The sequence below is a fragment of the Phalacrocorax carbo genome, chromosome 13 (assembly GCF_963921805.1).
Source record: "Phalacrocorax carbo chromosome 13, bPhaCar2.1, whole genome shotgun sequence".
NCBI lineage: Eukaryota > Metazoa > Chordata > Aves > Suliformes > Phalacrocoracidae > Phalacrocorax > Phalacrocorax carbo.
In genome coordinates, this window is record NC_087525.1 from 10,604,027 (window position 1) to 10,618,409 (window position 14,383).

General features: G+C 39.8%; 1 protein-coding gene across 3 annotated transcripts in view; it reads right to left on the bottom strand.

The window, feature by feature from the left end:
- Nucleotides 1-14,383, bottom strand: part of GRID1 (glutamate ionotropic receptor delta type subunit 1) — a 544,302-nt gene that overhangs the window by 101,445 nt on the left and 428,474 nt on the right. For all 3 annotated transcript variants that reach the window (XM_064464794.1, XM_064464796.1, XM_064464795.1), the window contains exons 6-7: nucleotides 10,947-11,120; nucleotides 121-282 (exon numbers count right to left, since the gene is read on the bottom strand). In XM_064464794.1, coding sequence (XP_064320864.1) covers nucleotides 121-282; nucleotides 10,947-11,120 — 336 coding nt within the window. The remainder of the gene's footprint in view (nucleotides 1-120; nucleotides 283-10,946; nucleotides 11,121-14,383) is intronic.

Consider the following 14,383-nt stretch of genomic DNA (forward strand, 5'->3'; position numbering starts at 1 on the left):
GCTCGCAATAAATCAAAGAAAAGTTGAATAGAGGTCAAAACCCTCTTCAAAAGCTAATCTCAAGTAGAAATGAAGCAAGTCTTTCAATTGCTTACACAACTGTGGTTTGCCTGCTCTCACCTTCTTAATAGTCTCTAGCATGGATCGTCCTCCATTCCAAGGTTTGGTGGATTTCCTCATGCAGTTCAGGCTTGCCATGCTGTGCCATTTCCTGTCCTCCAGTTTTCTGTGGAAAGCATTGGCCAGCATGAGCACACTGTCATACAGGTACAGGTTGGAAACCTGCAAACAATAGTAAGAATGAGCCTTTTTGTTTATATGAGCAACCTTTCAAATAAACTGTGAAAACCAGCAAACAAACAAAACAAAACAGAAGACGACATAAGTACAAACTAAAGTTGGGTATGTTTGATGAGTTCAGCAGCCAAGGCAGTTCAGACAAACACCAGTGCTCACTCCCACCTCCTTTCCTGCTTCATACCTGGGCCCTTCTGGCCAAGGGACTCTGGCACACTTGCACTGCCTGTGCATTACCTACACCGCTGCAATGCAGTGCTGTAAAGACATAGGAGATTGCAGTTCAAACATAAACTCAAGCTATGGAAGCAGTACAACTATCTATCAATGAACAACAAGGATTGCTACTTTGTCAGTCCTTTCAGCAAGGAGAAGACAGAGCGCAATTAAATTCTTGTTCTTTTTGTTCATTTGAGCAATCTCCTTGGTAATTTCTGGCACAGCAAAATATAATATTAATGCAACTCTTTTGAACAGAGGGAGGAGAAATGACAGTATTACTTCGGTCTTATTGTCTATCTACACCGAATATACAGGAGACTCTTTACTACTCTACTTTCTCTGGAGCTATTGATTTTAGCCTCCTTATTCTTCAATTTACATAAGAGATAAAGAGAACAATAATTGGTGGCAAAGGCTCTAGTAAGAACACCAAACTAGTAATGCTCAACTACGTATTTTATTTTTCTAACCAAGACACGGCCAGCAATAAAAGATCAGATCTTTGACGTGCAGCAGTATCCACTGCAAGTGGTAAAACTTCAGCAGTGGAAGTTGGCTGAGAGAAGTGATTTAAAAAAAATAATTAGATGCTCTCCACTTGTTTCAAGAGTTTGCATGCACTATTCTTCAAACCTACGCACAGAATCAGGGGTATTGATTTCCTCTTGACTAAACGCAAATGTCCAGTTAACTTCAGTTGCCAGACAGAGCTTTTTTTTTTGCATTAGTATTAAAAATATAGTCTCCTAGCTGAAGGCTTTACTTACGGTGATCCACAAATTCGACATCTTTCTCAAAAGATTTGCCAAAATTCTTTTGATTTCTCAAATTCGCCATAGAAAATGGTGCCTAGCCACTAGACACCAGGAAAGGGCTACGTGTGGAAGCTGATGCAGCTGTGTACTTCCTATAAAAATGTCGCTCAGTGGTGAAGGTTTAAACATATATTACTGCTGCATCACTGGCTCCAGGTAAACTTCTGATATCTTAGGATCCTAATCTTCAGAAAAAAAATGTTTCATGTTCCGTAATCTGGAGATTGACATAAGCTGAGAACCTAGACATTTTGAAAAATCTTCTAGTATGAGTAAATCTGAACAAAAGATATGTAAACAAAAATTCATTTTGAAAGAATCAAAATATGATGCAAATAGACAAAAAAGAGCTTGAGGATACCCTCTTATTTAAATTACTAAACATAAAAAGGGATCTGCATGTGAAAATAATGCAAAATCTATGAGATACTATAACTGAGAATCTCTGCCATCTGGCATTGGCATCTTCTTTCCCTTCGTTTCTTTCCAGCCTTCTGAAGAAGCAGTCACATTCCTTATATTTGCTATTTTATCCAGTTATCCTTTTCCTTTTAGAAAAGTTTCCAAAGCAGTTACTTTCTAGATTTCCTCTCTTTTTAAGAAAAGTAAGTAAAGAGTTAATAAGAGTCCCAGCAACCAAGTCTCTTCTGCTCAGTTGCATTTGTCTCCTTACTATGCAGATACTTTCCAAACAACTTCAAATAAAGCAACCAAGTGAATCCTTATTATACAAAAGGACACTTTTCCTCTTCTGTGTTAAGCTACTCTCCACAGAAAAAAAAATCAAAACAAAATCCTAAACCCACAAAATAAACCACCCCAAACCACATACAACAAAAGCCACTTGCTTAGAGGTAGATTTTACATGCATAAGGAAAAATGCCATTTCTTTTGTACCATCGTGATACTCTGCTCCCCATTGAATTTGATTTTACACCCTCCCTTTTAACTGGCAACTCATTGTCTGTTGCCTTGGAACCGCCACAAATCAGAAATGCTTTGCATTTTCTCAGTTTGGCGCAGTTCTTTTCCAGTTCTGGAAAACTGCAGGCTCATTCCCAAACACAGTTTGCTTGGTTTGCTAGCAGACAGCTCTAGGGCAAAATATAAGAAGTACTTGGGTACGCTGCTTCCCTTGCCTTTCTACTTGTTACGCTCTTAGAGAAGCCGCCACAGTTCTGCGTGTATAACAGACAGAAAGCTTGAGAGGACTGCTTTTGAGGACCTTAGCCTACATGACCATGCATCCAACTCAAATTACCTTACGCTGTAGAGCAAAACAAGACAATCTTGTGCTTACCAACCTAATCCTCATAGCTCAGTTAGACTTATAACAGATTTTGTATTGCTATTATTTCATTATTTCCTTTGAAAGAATGATATAAACTGAGTGCTGGCAAGAAAGGGTCTGCAGAAGAGGAGTTTCCCACTACCTAAGTCCTTCTGTCATACATCTGGATATATATACCAAGGCAGAAGAAAATGTTGCTGAGAACACAGTAAGTTACGTTTTGCCATGGAAAGAATATTCTGCACATCCTGTTGTACACACTGGCATATTGCCACTCGAGTTCTCTTCTACGGGAAGCCTTGCCCAAAATATAAGTAGATGGTACTTTTTAATTGGCAAAATCCTTTTTTAATTTTTCCCACATAATCATACTCCTGAGTATTTACTCCAGTAAAAACAACATGCATACATTACTAAATTTTATCCCTTACTCATTGAAGAGTCAATATCCTATGGAAGAGTAAGTTGACTTTTATTCACTCAGTCTACACTTCTTTTTTTAGAATAGAATATATGCAAGCTAGGAAAAGTCCAGCAGCAAAACCCCCACAACCGGGCTGGATTTGTAATATTAGGAAAACTAATTCTCTTTTTTTAATATTATATTTTTTCAGTCTGTTAGTTAAGCCATGAATTATCACAAAATATAGAAGTCCACCTTATGAAGAGCAGAACCCTTTAAAACTTATAAAGCATGGCTCAAAGCATCTGGTTTTGCACATTGATCAAAATTCAGTATCTAGACTGTGATTATTTAAAACAGGCAGGACGGTCACGTGGTAGTACTGTTTTGGTAGTCCTCTAGGTCAAGAGTCCCTTCTTTGAAGTGCAAGAAATCAAGAACAATCAAAAATATCCTCGTAACTTAGAAATTAACATCCTTTCGATCCTTCACAGTGTGCAGAGCAAAACCTAGCTCCTGAACATCCACAGTAGTATAGGTGGAATGTCTTTGCCTAATCCCACACGGGAACTAGCTTTATGCTAGAAAACAGAACTATGGAACCAGGTCTAATGCCTGAGTAGCGTTGTGTGAGCATAGCTGAACAATTGATTCTACCTTATACCTTACCTACAGTAAGGTATAATATTAAATTACTGTAAGGTATGCTTTTATCTTCTTTTTTCCTAATTCTTTTCTGCAATAGAAAGAAAGAATACTTAAATGCCTCAAATGTGCTCCTTTTCTCAAAATAATATTCACTTTCTACTTGAATTCATTACTATGCAAGTATTTTCTTGTAGAAAAAAGTTACCTAAAACAAGACACAGAAATTCTGGCCTGATCTCACAGTAATTTCAGGGATATAATAATTTCTTTTATTTTCTGTCATATTCATTTTATTACAGCAAAATCTCTGCATATGTACTAGACTGTATTTGCAACACCAGTTTGCTGTAACCTCCAGAGTAGCAGTGCTGTGAAAAGAAAAAGGGTTCAGCGGACAAAGCCTGGATACACTTGTTACTGCAACTGCACGTATATTTAAATTTCCAGCTAAGTATCAAACTCCCTCTGAACACAAACGTGACCACTGATAGGGAATTCGTGAGATACCCGAGGGATCAGCTATACTCTGTTTCCACCAGTGCTGTCAGAGGCATGAGAAAACAGTGAATTTAAAAATTAGTCTTCAGGTAGCGTTCAGAATTGGGAGCAAAGCAAGAGAGAAGGAAAAACAAGGCGATGTGCTTGGGTACTTTGGGTTTTCCAAGCTCTGGAGCATTTTTTATTTCCACTATTTCTATATTCACAGTGGGAACAAAGGAGGGAAGGACATGTACCTGCCTGCTGGGATTCCCCTTCTTATAACAAAAATTCCTAGATTAGAACAAAGTATTTCACTTCTGTCCTGTTTGGAGGAAGAAACGGTAATTTTCAGTTCCTCTTTCTCTTCGTTGCTGAGAGCTCGAAGAGCTGGAGGAGTTGTGAAGGAAATGCTTTTTGGTCTATCCGCTATAAGAATGATGGTGGTTGTTTCACCAATATATTAGAGAGTATTCCCTGTACATGAGTAATTTTAGGCATGTTCTGGTTTAGCTTCTGAAAATTATTCCAGACTTTATGAACCTGTATTTTGCAATGAAGAAAAAAATCCACCAAACACCAGTAGAGCCGTGCCGAAATTTTCAATGAGAATGGAAATCTCTCCCTATCATGTTATTAAATGTCATTTTATAGAGGTTTTTATGTGAATTTCATGAGATTTTCCAGAGTGATTTTACTTTTACAGTTATATACGAAGATAGCTTTTAGCTCCTTCAGAGGCACTAATCACAGGCACTTCTGGGAAGGCCAGCAAGCCACAAAGACTGACCCCAACTTTTGAGTTGCCAGCAGAGCCAGAAGTCTAGGCAGACAAGACCGCTGAAGAGACCAGCTGGGAAGACAAGCTGACACTCAGATGCCATTGCTTCAAAAACTCATTCCCAAGCTGGGCATCTGTACCCTGCTGCTGCCAAAATCACCCTGTGAATGGCCACAGCAGTCAGCTCTAAGGATGAAGCAGATGGAAGAGGAGCTCAGACTGAGCGCATCCTGCCAGTAGCAGAGGCACTTGCTGCCTGGGGAGCGATATCATTGTGCTTGCGTATGCACACACCAGCGTGCCCTAAAACTCTGTTTCAACTTTCAAAGTTCAAGTACTGGCAAACACAGTTACACGCTTGTGTCTCTACTCATTAGGCAGGATGCATCTTACTAGGAGCAGTGAAGATCGATAGCTTACTTATGGTATAATGGTGCGCTTACGAGGATGTTGTTAGAGTGGAGAGACTGAAAATTTGATCTATTTCGTTTTCTTAAATTAGCTTGCAAAGCTGATTGTGAGGCTTTGTGTGAATGCCTGTGTTTTAAATACATGCTTCGCTGCTCACGGAGAACAAAATCACTGCCAGCAGTCTGGCATTCATGAGAAAACCAAAGTCAAAAAACAAACGTTCATTAAAGACTCAAATGTCAGCTTCAAACTTGCAAAAGGCTATTTATTATCACTGGGGCAAATGAAAGCCTGAATAAAATTTTCCTAAAACCACAGAAAAACAGACCTCAATTGTATATTTATTCAAGCCTTCTGACAGTAAGGAACCTATCTAGCGTATTATTTAGTGCTTTGCCCATTCTAGTTTTAAGCATCTCAAACAATGGAGCTTCCAAAGATTTCTTTAGAAGATTGCACTCTCAGAATCTCTTTTTATTGATAAGCAGCTTTTCTTTCCTTTTTAATTTTTTTTCTTTTTACTGAGTTACACATCTCACACCACTTTTCCCTACCTACAGTTTCTGTTCTCTGAATGCTCACTGTCCTTCGGCTATTTATTATAAGTATTTATCATAATTGTGTTTTCTTACTTGGTATGTTTTATAACAACACGCTAACAATAATACAAGGCCTGGATTACCCTGCAATGCTCAAGCTTGTTAGCTGCAGGCCTTGGCTTCACCCACTGAACATCTCAAGAACTTCTCACAGCTAACACTAACTGTCCAGGGGAAGTCTAGCAGGAGACGTTCGATAAAGAAAACTGAACACAACTAGGAGTCAGACAGAAGGACAAGAGGTAATACTGGAATTGCAAAACAGAGTGTAAGCTCATCATTTTACCCTGCCTCATTTATAAATAAATAAATAATTATGGGTGCAAATTGGGTTTCAGAGACAATAAAAAATGAAAAATGGAGGTACTGACCCTTTTCTAGCCACTGTTGTCCACTCCCTGATAGAGCACTGAACTAAAATCCAATTAAATAAGTACGCAAATAGAGAACTCCAGCAGCCAAAAGAGGTAGTCTGAGCAGAGAGGAAAAGCCCACTCCAGAACATAACTGAGGTTCTAACCGCCAGAGTGCTCACAAAATCCCATGTGACCAGAGGACACCTGTGGCTGCCTGGGTTCTTTTAACTAATTCTACTCTAATGCACCTTGTATAAAACACATGCCATTGGGCTTCAGGGAGAGATTATGTCATGCAATGGGCAGTAAAGTCAGTTCAAGGATACTTTTCATTCATGTGGTACTCAGAAACAGCTTCACTGTGACTGAGCATCTGGCCAAAAGTCCAAATTAAAATTTGCTGAAGAGACATGCAAATACAGGTTTGTGATAGAAGGAAAAGAAAAAGGTGGCTTATCAATCCTTTATGGGAGAAACTGACTGCTTTAATAAGGCTTAATAAATATTTACTGCCCCCAGTAGCACTTCACAGCTGTCTAATAGCAGCGTATAAATAGGTCAAATGAGAGTAAGGCTATTTAGTTGGACAAAACTGCAGGATCAGGCCCTTAAATTTAGGTAGCCAAACACATCTCCAAAAAATACCACCACTGCTAACTTAGAGCAGTTCAACTGCAGTCATTCCTGAACAGAAGACAGTTCATATCTAAAAACGCAGCTCTGTAGGAGCAATGGCTGAGATGCCTACGAAGATATCTAGCGGTCAAGCCTTTGAGGAATTAAATTTTTACACAGGGAGAAGAGTAGCTGTTTCAGTGAATACCCTCCCATACTTCTCAACATCAGCTCTTCAAAGACGTCAAAGCAATGCCTGGGATAGTTCTTCAGGAGAGAGGCTGGACTCTGAATCCTGTGAGGAATAACCTCATTAGTTTTATGACACAGTTTGCTGGGGTTTTGTTTTTGCCTTTTTAATCTTTCTATATATGTTGGACCATGCTAAATGATTTCAGATACACTGTGTCCCTGTAATATGTTTTAATATAAACAGAATCTCACATAGGTTGAACTTATTAAATGTATAAATGGTAAATATGGGAAGAAACAAAGTGTAACAGGAATTACATTTCTAAAGAGAAACTTTCTTCAAAAACATAAACGGAAAAAAAAATTGATTTTGAGTTTACGAACACATCATGAATAACCTGATGAAGAAAAAAGATTTTCATCAAATGTCAAGTTTGCAGACAGGCTTCAAAACTAACATTTAAAGGGGAAGGTTTTGGAAAGAAGCAGATTATGCATAAAAATGTCTTCAAATTGACCCTGTAAGACTATTTCTGAAATATTCTAAACGGTTTAATAGTGGCAATCACACAAAACACCATTCAAATGCTATGCAGAGATACATACTACATCTATCTAGGACTAACTAGATTTAACTACAAATCTGCAGTGCTTCAGCATTCTCTCTCCAGATGGATCAATACTGACAACGCTGATGGCCCAAGCCACAGGGTACGCATCGCCAATGGAAGACAGCAAGTTCTAAACTGTCTCTTTTCCATTTGCAAAAAAGTAAGAGAGGTGGACACAGAAAAATCATATATGAAGAATAAGGAGGAGATAAATTTAGTCCTCTGAAATCAAATCAAATGACCAAGACAGGAAACTTTGTAAAGCTTTTTCTCCAGTTGAAGCAGAAACCCAGCTGGGTATATTATATGTGCAAGAAATAAGGGCATGAGCAAAATTTTGACAAGTGGGTTGATGGAATAAGATTGGATTTCCACAAAACATTCAGAACAGATGAGGTTTTGGATGAGCTTGCAGAACAGCCTGATCTTTAAAAGCCTTGTCAGAATGCCAAACTGGGATGATCACCCACTGAAAAACAACTTTCCAGGATATAGTACTAAAGACACTGAGAACAAAATCATTCCAAAAAGATTTTCTTTAATTTAGCCAGAACAAAGTTAATAATCCATGACGTAAATGTTTCTTTCTCTACTAGCTTGTTAAAAATGCTAAATTCTCCCCTATAAAAATCTTACAGCTAGAGGCTGACAGAGATTAGCTTATTCTTCTTCAAAGTCATTGAATAAATAATTAATCAACAATAGCTGGTAAGTTACCTTGACAACAAAGAATTATTAATATGAGATTGCCCAAGGGAGAATAAACCAGGGATTTCCGAACTGTGGTGTTAATCAAGCTACTTCAAAGAAATACAAGGAGTTGGTGCTGGCAGGCGGTCACTGCCTCTGGTGGATTCATGCAGCCTGACACGGAGCTGGGAGCTACTGCAGCCTCTGGCAACAGGGGTAATTTAGCGATGTACTTCTGTACAGCAAAAGGTCAAAACTATTTTTTAAGCAAGAAAAAGGAAACAGAAGATTGGAAGTACCTGAACTGCAGGACCATTAATAACACGTCAGTCATACTTGGAAATTAACATGAGCCTTATGCCCACAAGGTGTTACGTAAAATGTTTTTGCAAAGCCTATGAACAAAACGCAGCTATGGAACACTTCAGATGTGACTGCACATGCTAAAAGCATCCTATATTCAGTCTGTAGAAACTTAAAGATAACAGAAGATATACTGGGGGCAGCTAATTTGAGAGATCTCGCATGTGCTCTGTACCTTTCATGATATTTCATTCCAGTGTGGCTGGACATGACGATTATGGAATCAACCTTCACGCTTCTCTGTATCTCTCTTCTGTTTTTTAAGTATGTAGAGATGGAACTGATGGGCAAAGCGTAACATTACTGTTCCATTCACTTAAAGACAGTTTCTAAGGAGGTATAATCATTCTGGAAGATAGAAACTGAGAACGTTTTGCTTCTCAGAACCCACATTTGGGAATCAGCAGGAAGAGGATCCTTCCTAAAGGGTCCTTGACAGTGAAATTTAGTAATAGGTCACGAGGCTGTTCGTGCTAGCAAACTAGTTACTGCTTTAGCAACTAAGAACTTGCTCAGAGAGTTCTGTCAGAGCCCTTCAGATGAGCCTCTGAATTAGATTATGCATAAACCAGCATGGACAGCAATACTCAAAAGCCTGCTGTAATGTAAGATCGTTCCCCAGTGAGTGATTTGTTGGTGCAGGATAGATAATTTTTTCCAACATACTGGAAATTGCTTTGATCCTCTGAAATGAGTGGCCTTTGTTCTCATTACAGCATACCTCGGAGTTACTAACAAAGATCAAAAGTGTTTTTTCTTTCTAAGCCACGACAGGCACAGCCTTTCCCCTGTGCAGAAAGAACAGACCAGCGCTCACAACTACAGTACATGTGACTGGCATTTCCCAAACTTTGCCACGGCTATGTCAGACCCTGAGTGGGCAGAGGTTTTCTGACAGTTGGGCTTGACGATCTTAGAAGCCTCTTCCAACCTTAACGATTCTATGATTCTATATTCAAGGAGGGAATGTCCATATCCCTCTCTCAGAGGATTTCATTCTCTGCAGCTACAACTTTTCAGCAGGGCACAAATATGTATAACAAACATTCCCATCCATGTTCCTTGGAAAATCTTGATCTTCCCTCTTCTTTACCTCAGAATCTCCCTGGTTTCCTGTAAGCCTCACACCTTGCTCTTCAGAAGCCCTTCCAAGCCAGAACATGGGTTCCCTCTAGAAGGACCCCTCACCCTACCTATCACCAGGCTGCAGCAGCCCAGACTGCCAACAGCCCCCTCCCCACAGCATGATCAAGCCCTCTCTAGACTCACTCTAACGCACAATACCCACGCTTGCCAACTCACAGGCTCAGCCACTGTGTCCTCACTCAATCCATCTCAGATTAAGACTAAATTTGGAACAAAAAGGTTCTAATAAAGTTTATATTCTTAGTCTCACTGAAGTTTTCAGTTTTAAGCAACAGCTTCAACAGTGATACAGACAAGTTTCTTAACTGTGTCTAAAGTAAACCAGAAACACATGAAAGTCCAAGACCTGTGTTTCTAAATTATTGTGCTATCCTTGGAGATAGCACCTAAAAATATATTTAAATTGCTGAAAGAAAAATTCTGATATCTGGGATATATTGCCAAGAAATCTTGAGATGTTGCTTACACCAGAGTCAAATCTGTTACCAAAATCTGGAACTCGAACTAGTAACGCATATATCACACGCTTAGACAATTATCAGCTGCTAGAGGCTTCTGAGACTATTGAAACGGGACAGATTGAATACATCAGCTGGATTCAGTCCATTTAACTAAATATGAAATGCTCCACAGCCCAATACCTATCAGAGTTCTGTTATCCTCCCAAATTAACTCTTTCACAACAGATGACTGATGGGCATAAATAAAATAAGCAAGCAGTAACACTACAAGGGTATGATAGCACAACTTTTTCTTTTTTTCAAATGGAAAAAAATTCTTAAGAGAATAAAATATCCAAAAATCAGCCCTGAGTTAGTGTAACCACTTGCTGGTACTTCATGAACATAACATCACGTCTAAAGCACTCAGTGCTGGGAAATAAAATAAAGTCAGGAGAAGTTGGCCAAAGGTTACATGCTCAGATTTATCTGTACTCATTTTGTTCTTCCTGTGAGGTAATACAGTCACAGAAAACTACCTAATGTCACATTCCTAAGATGGACTTTTCCGCTGGGCACAGCTACTGACCTGCAGCATCTGAAGATAGCCTTCTTGTGGATCGCACAGCAGTGATGATATTCGGTGATTGTTCCTCATGCACCTCTGATTGTTGTCCCTTGAGAGAGGGAAAATTTGCCGGATAACTGTCATCCTCCCCAGAGCACTATGTACCAACTCTAATATTTCATTATCAGTGATTTCCTGTGAATGGAGACACAGTCTTTTAAAAACATATATTTTTCCAGACAATTTATATATTCCTTTCACTATTGGATAAATGCATTTAAAAAGACATAGAAGAAAAAAGTTACAGATGTACATGCTTAGTCTAGGCCAAATGTTCTTGTTTTGTGTTTAATAACAACAATGGTATTTTTTAAGCATCGTCTGAAACAACAACAACAGAAAAAAAACAACCAATGAAACAAAAAAAACCCCAGCTTAACACAGCACCATCTCTCTTGGCAACACTAACATACTGCAGAGGTAGTTCCTCATAGAAAAGCACGAAGATGGTCTCAATAGGTTTCTAAGTAAAAAACAAGAGCCTTCAAACCAAACTTACACAGAAAAAGTTTTGGTTCGACAGAACAGACCCTCACTACACCCTGAGAACAAAACAATAAATGGAAAAAGTGACGGTCTTTAGGAAATACGGCCCTTACACCTGAGAACAACTTTACAAGAAAGTATTTTTCCCACAAGAACAGAAGATCATTTCTGAGCCTAATCCTGATAATGACTCAAGGAAGACTTTAGAGGTTGTGTTAGGAGATAAAGAATAGGAGAAGCTTTGTGGAAGGAATTGACCCCTTTAGGAAGGCAAGTTTCTGCACACAGAATAATAGTGGATGAGATATAGGGAGCTCCCAAGGACAGGCTGCTCTCCTTTCCAGTCTCTGCACTGTCTAAAGCTTCTTTGCAGACATTCCCACGTCCCAGCCTCCTAATCCATCCTACTAGCACAGAGCCTGCATCTATTGTCCTTATGTTGTAACTGAAGGCAACTCAACTACATGCTTTACATATTTTGCATTTTAAAAAAGCCACAAATCCAACACCTCTTTTTTTCACCCCAGGGGCTTATCTGATCCTGAAATCATGAAGTGGTACAGCTTGTGATGGTTATTTCCTGCCAGCCTGCATATGGGCTGTTCTCAGCCCCTTCCAGGGTACAGGGCTGCTAATAATTCCTGTTGCTGGACTTAGTCAACAGGGCCCACACCTTGTGATGCGTCATCAGCAGAAGTGAGCCTGGCCCCATAATTTTAACATTCAAGGAGAAAAATATTTTGTTTTCTTGCCATTTTCGCTGTCAAGCTGTGAGTAAAATGACCATGGGGTTATAATAATTACTTGTTATAGTTGACTGGTACTGTGGCTTTGGCTCAATTTAGTAGTTCTTTGCCAATTTCCCATCATTTTTTAGGAACATGAATTTTTAACTTTGCAGAAGGTGAAATTCATTGCATTAACAACAGACCAACTGGTGTGGCATGAAAACAGAAAATAAATATATTCTTATAGAAGCCAAAGATTTTGAGGCTTAATAGAAAATGCTGGGTGGCACCTGCAGCCTTGCAGGAAGGCACCAAAGGAAACCCACAAGCTCTGTACATCTCTCCAGACTGCTGCCTTGGATTTCTTTTCTGTGGGGCTGAGGGGTGTTAAAGCATGTCTAAGCTGTGGTCTGAGGGAGAGTCAATTTTATGGGATAGCTTTAACTCATAACCCCCCAGGCTGCATCCCTTGGCAGGCAAACTCAGACTGAGCGGCTGGAAACAAGAAAAAAAAGATCACAAATCATCCAAACCTTCAGTTCACTTCACACCACACACATTTTTTGTCCTCCCCGAGTGATGTACAGACTTTCAAAGATGTCTCATAACCTCTGCCAAAATGCTTGACCTGAGACTTGTCAGCCTACCAGAACTGCTTCCTTCATGGGATTTCCAGAAGGAACGTAGCGGTGGGGATCAATGATGTCAAACACATTAACCCAGGTTCTTCCCACTTAGCTATAGGCACCAAGACAGTCCTGAACATAAAAGCTGTGTTACAGCCAAAGAAGACAAATGGGAGCCTCTGGAGGGAAATTCAGAACCTAAATTGGGTTAATCTGACTCTGAAAGTGCCACCTTTTTATGCATGACAGCAGCTAAATCCTTCAATGCCTCAGTTCAGTACCTAACGCCAAGGACAACAAAGCTCCTGTATTTTTTTCAGCCAATAGACATTCATACCAGCAAATGACCCATCGCTTTTAGAAATCGGGTTCCGTTTTAGAAATGTAAAAGCATAGGAAAAAAAAAAAGTTATTGTTGCAAAAGCTGGGAACAAAAGGTCTATGGCTGCATTTTTGAGCTGGTGCTCTAAAAGCTAAAGGTAACTGTGGGCCTTTCCATGCCAGTCCACAGGGTGGTACAGCCACTGGCAGCATCACAAGGCACCTCAGGCAGGTCCAGGAGCAGGAAAGCCTGGCTGAGTGCCTGAACTGCAGAGAAGAGCAGGTCACCACCACCCCGCACCGGAGCGCCTCTGCTGCGGCTTCCCTGGCCGGGGATTGCACCTCTTCCTCTTGCCCGGCACAGGCAGGCCTTGCAAAATTGCCTCCAGAAGGCGCATGGTCCTGGCTTAGCAGCACATGAAACCTTAAATGTCACATGCAGAAAGGTTACCTGTGTTCCAACTGGGATAAATACATGAGGGGGGGGGAAAAAAAAGAGAAAAAAACCAAGCCAAAAAAGGAAAACCAGGTATATGTGAAGTTGGCTCTTGCTCTTACACCAATCAGAATAACAGCATATATCCAAAAAAATAGTTCTAAGCCTTGGAGTCACAGGTTAAAAAACATTTCACACTGATCTTACAATTAAAGTCTATTCATCCAGTTATTTGTTTAAAAGTACCGTGTTTTCTTTCCTGTGCGCGATATGGAAATTTTCTTTACACTGTGAAACTGACAACTAAGCAAATAATTTAATTAGGTCTAGAGGGTTTGGTTTTTTTTTCAAACAAATGTATCCCAAATTTGCAATCCTGTTCTCGGATCATTTTACAGCACAAGCCCGTAATTACCATTCATACCATGTGTGAATGCTGTACTCTAAGTAGAGCATATCGGCTGGTTTATCCGGGCGAGTGCTCGTTGCAAATATTCCATGTCACATGCTCACTCTCTGGCTTTCATGGTCCCACGATGTTGCTGCTGCAACATGGGGTATATCTTTACTTAATATAGATGGTGGCTTCTGCTTGTTTCAGGGATATGCTTTAAGGAAGGTTAAAGAGCCAAACTCTCTACTGCTTGGCACATTTAATAGCAGTTTGCACTCAGGCCTGTAAAAATTTAATTTCTTAAATGAGGTTGGAGGGAGACCACTTTACCTGAGGATAAAAGATGTTCTCTTAGATAAGTGCTCTTATCCTGGATTTTTCCTTTGGTAAGGGAAAGAAACTGGCTA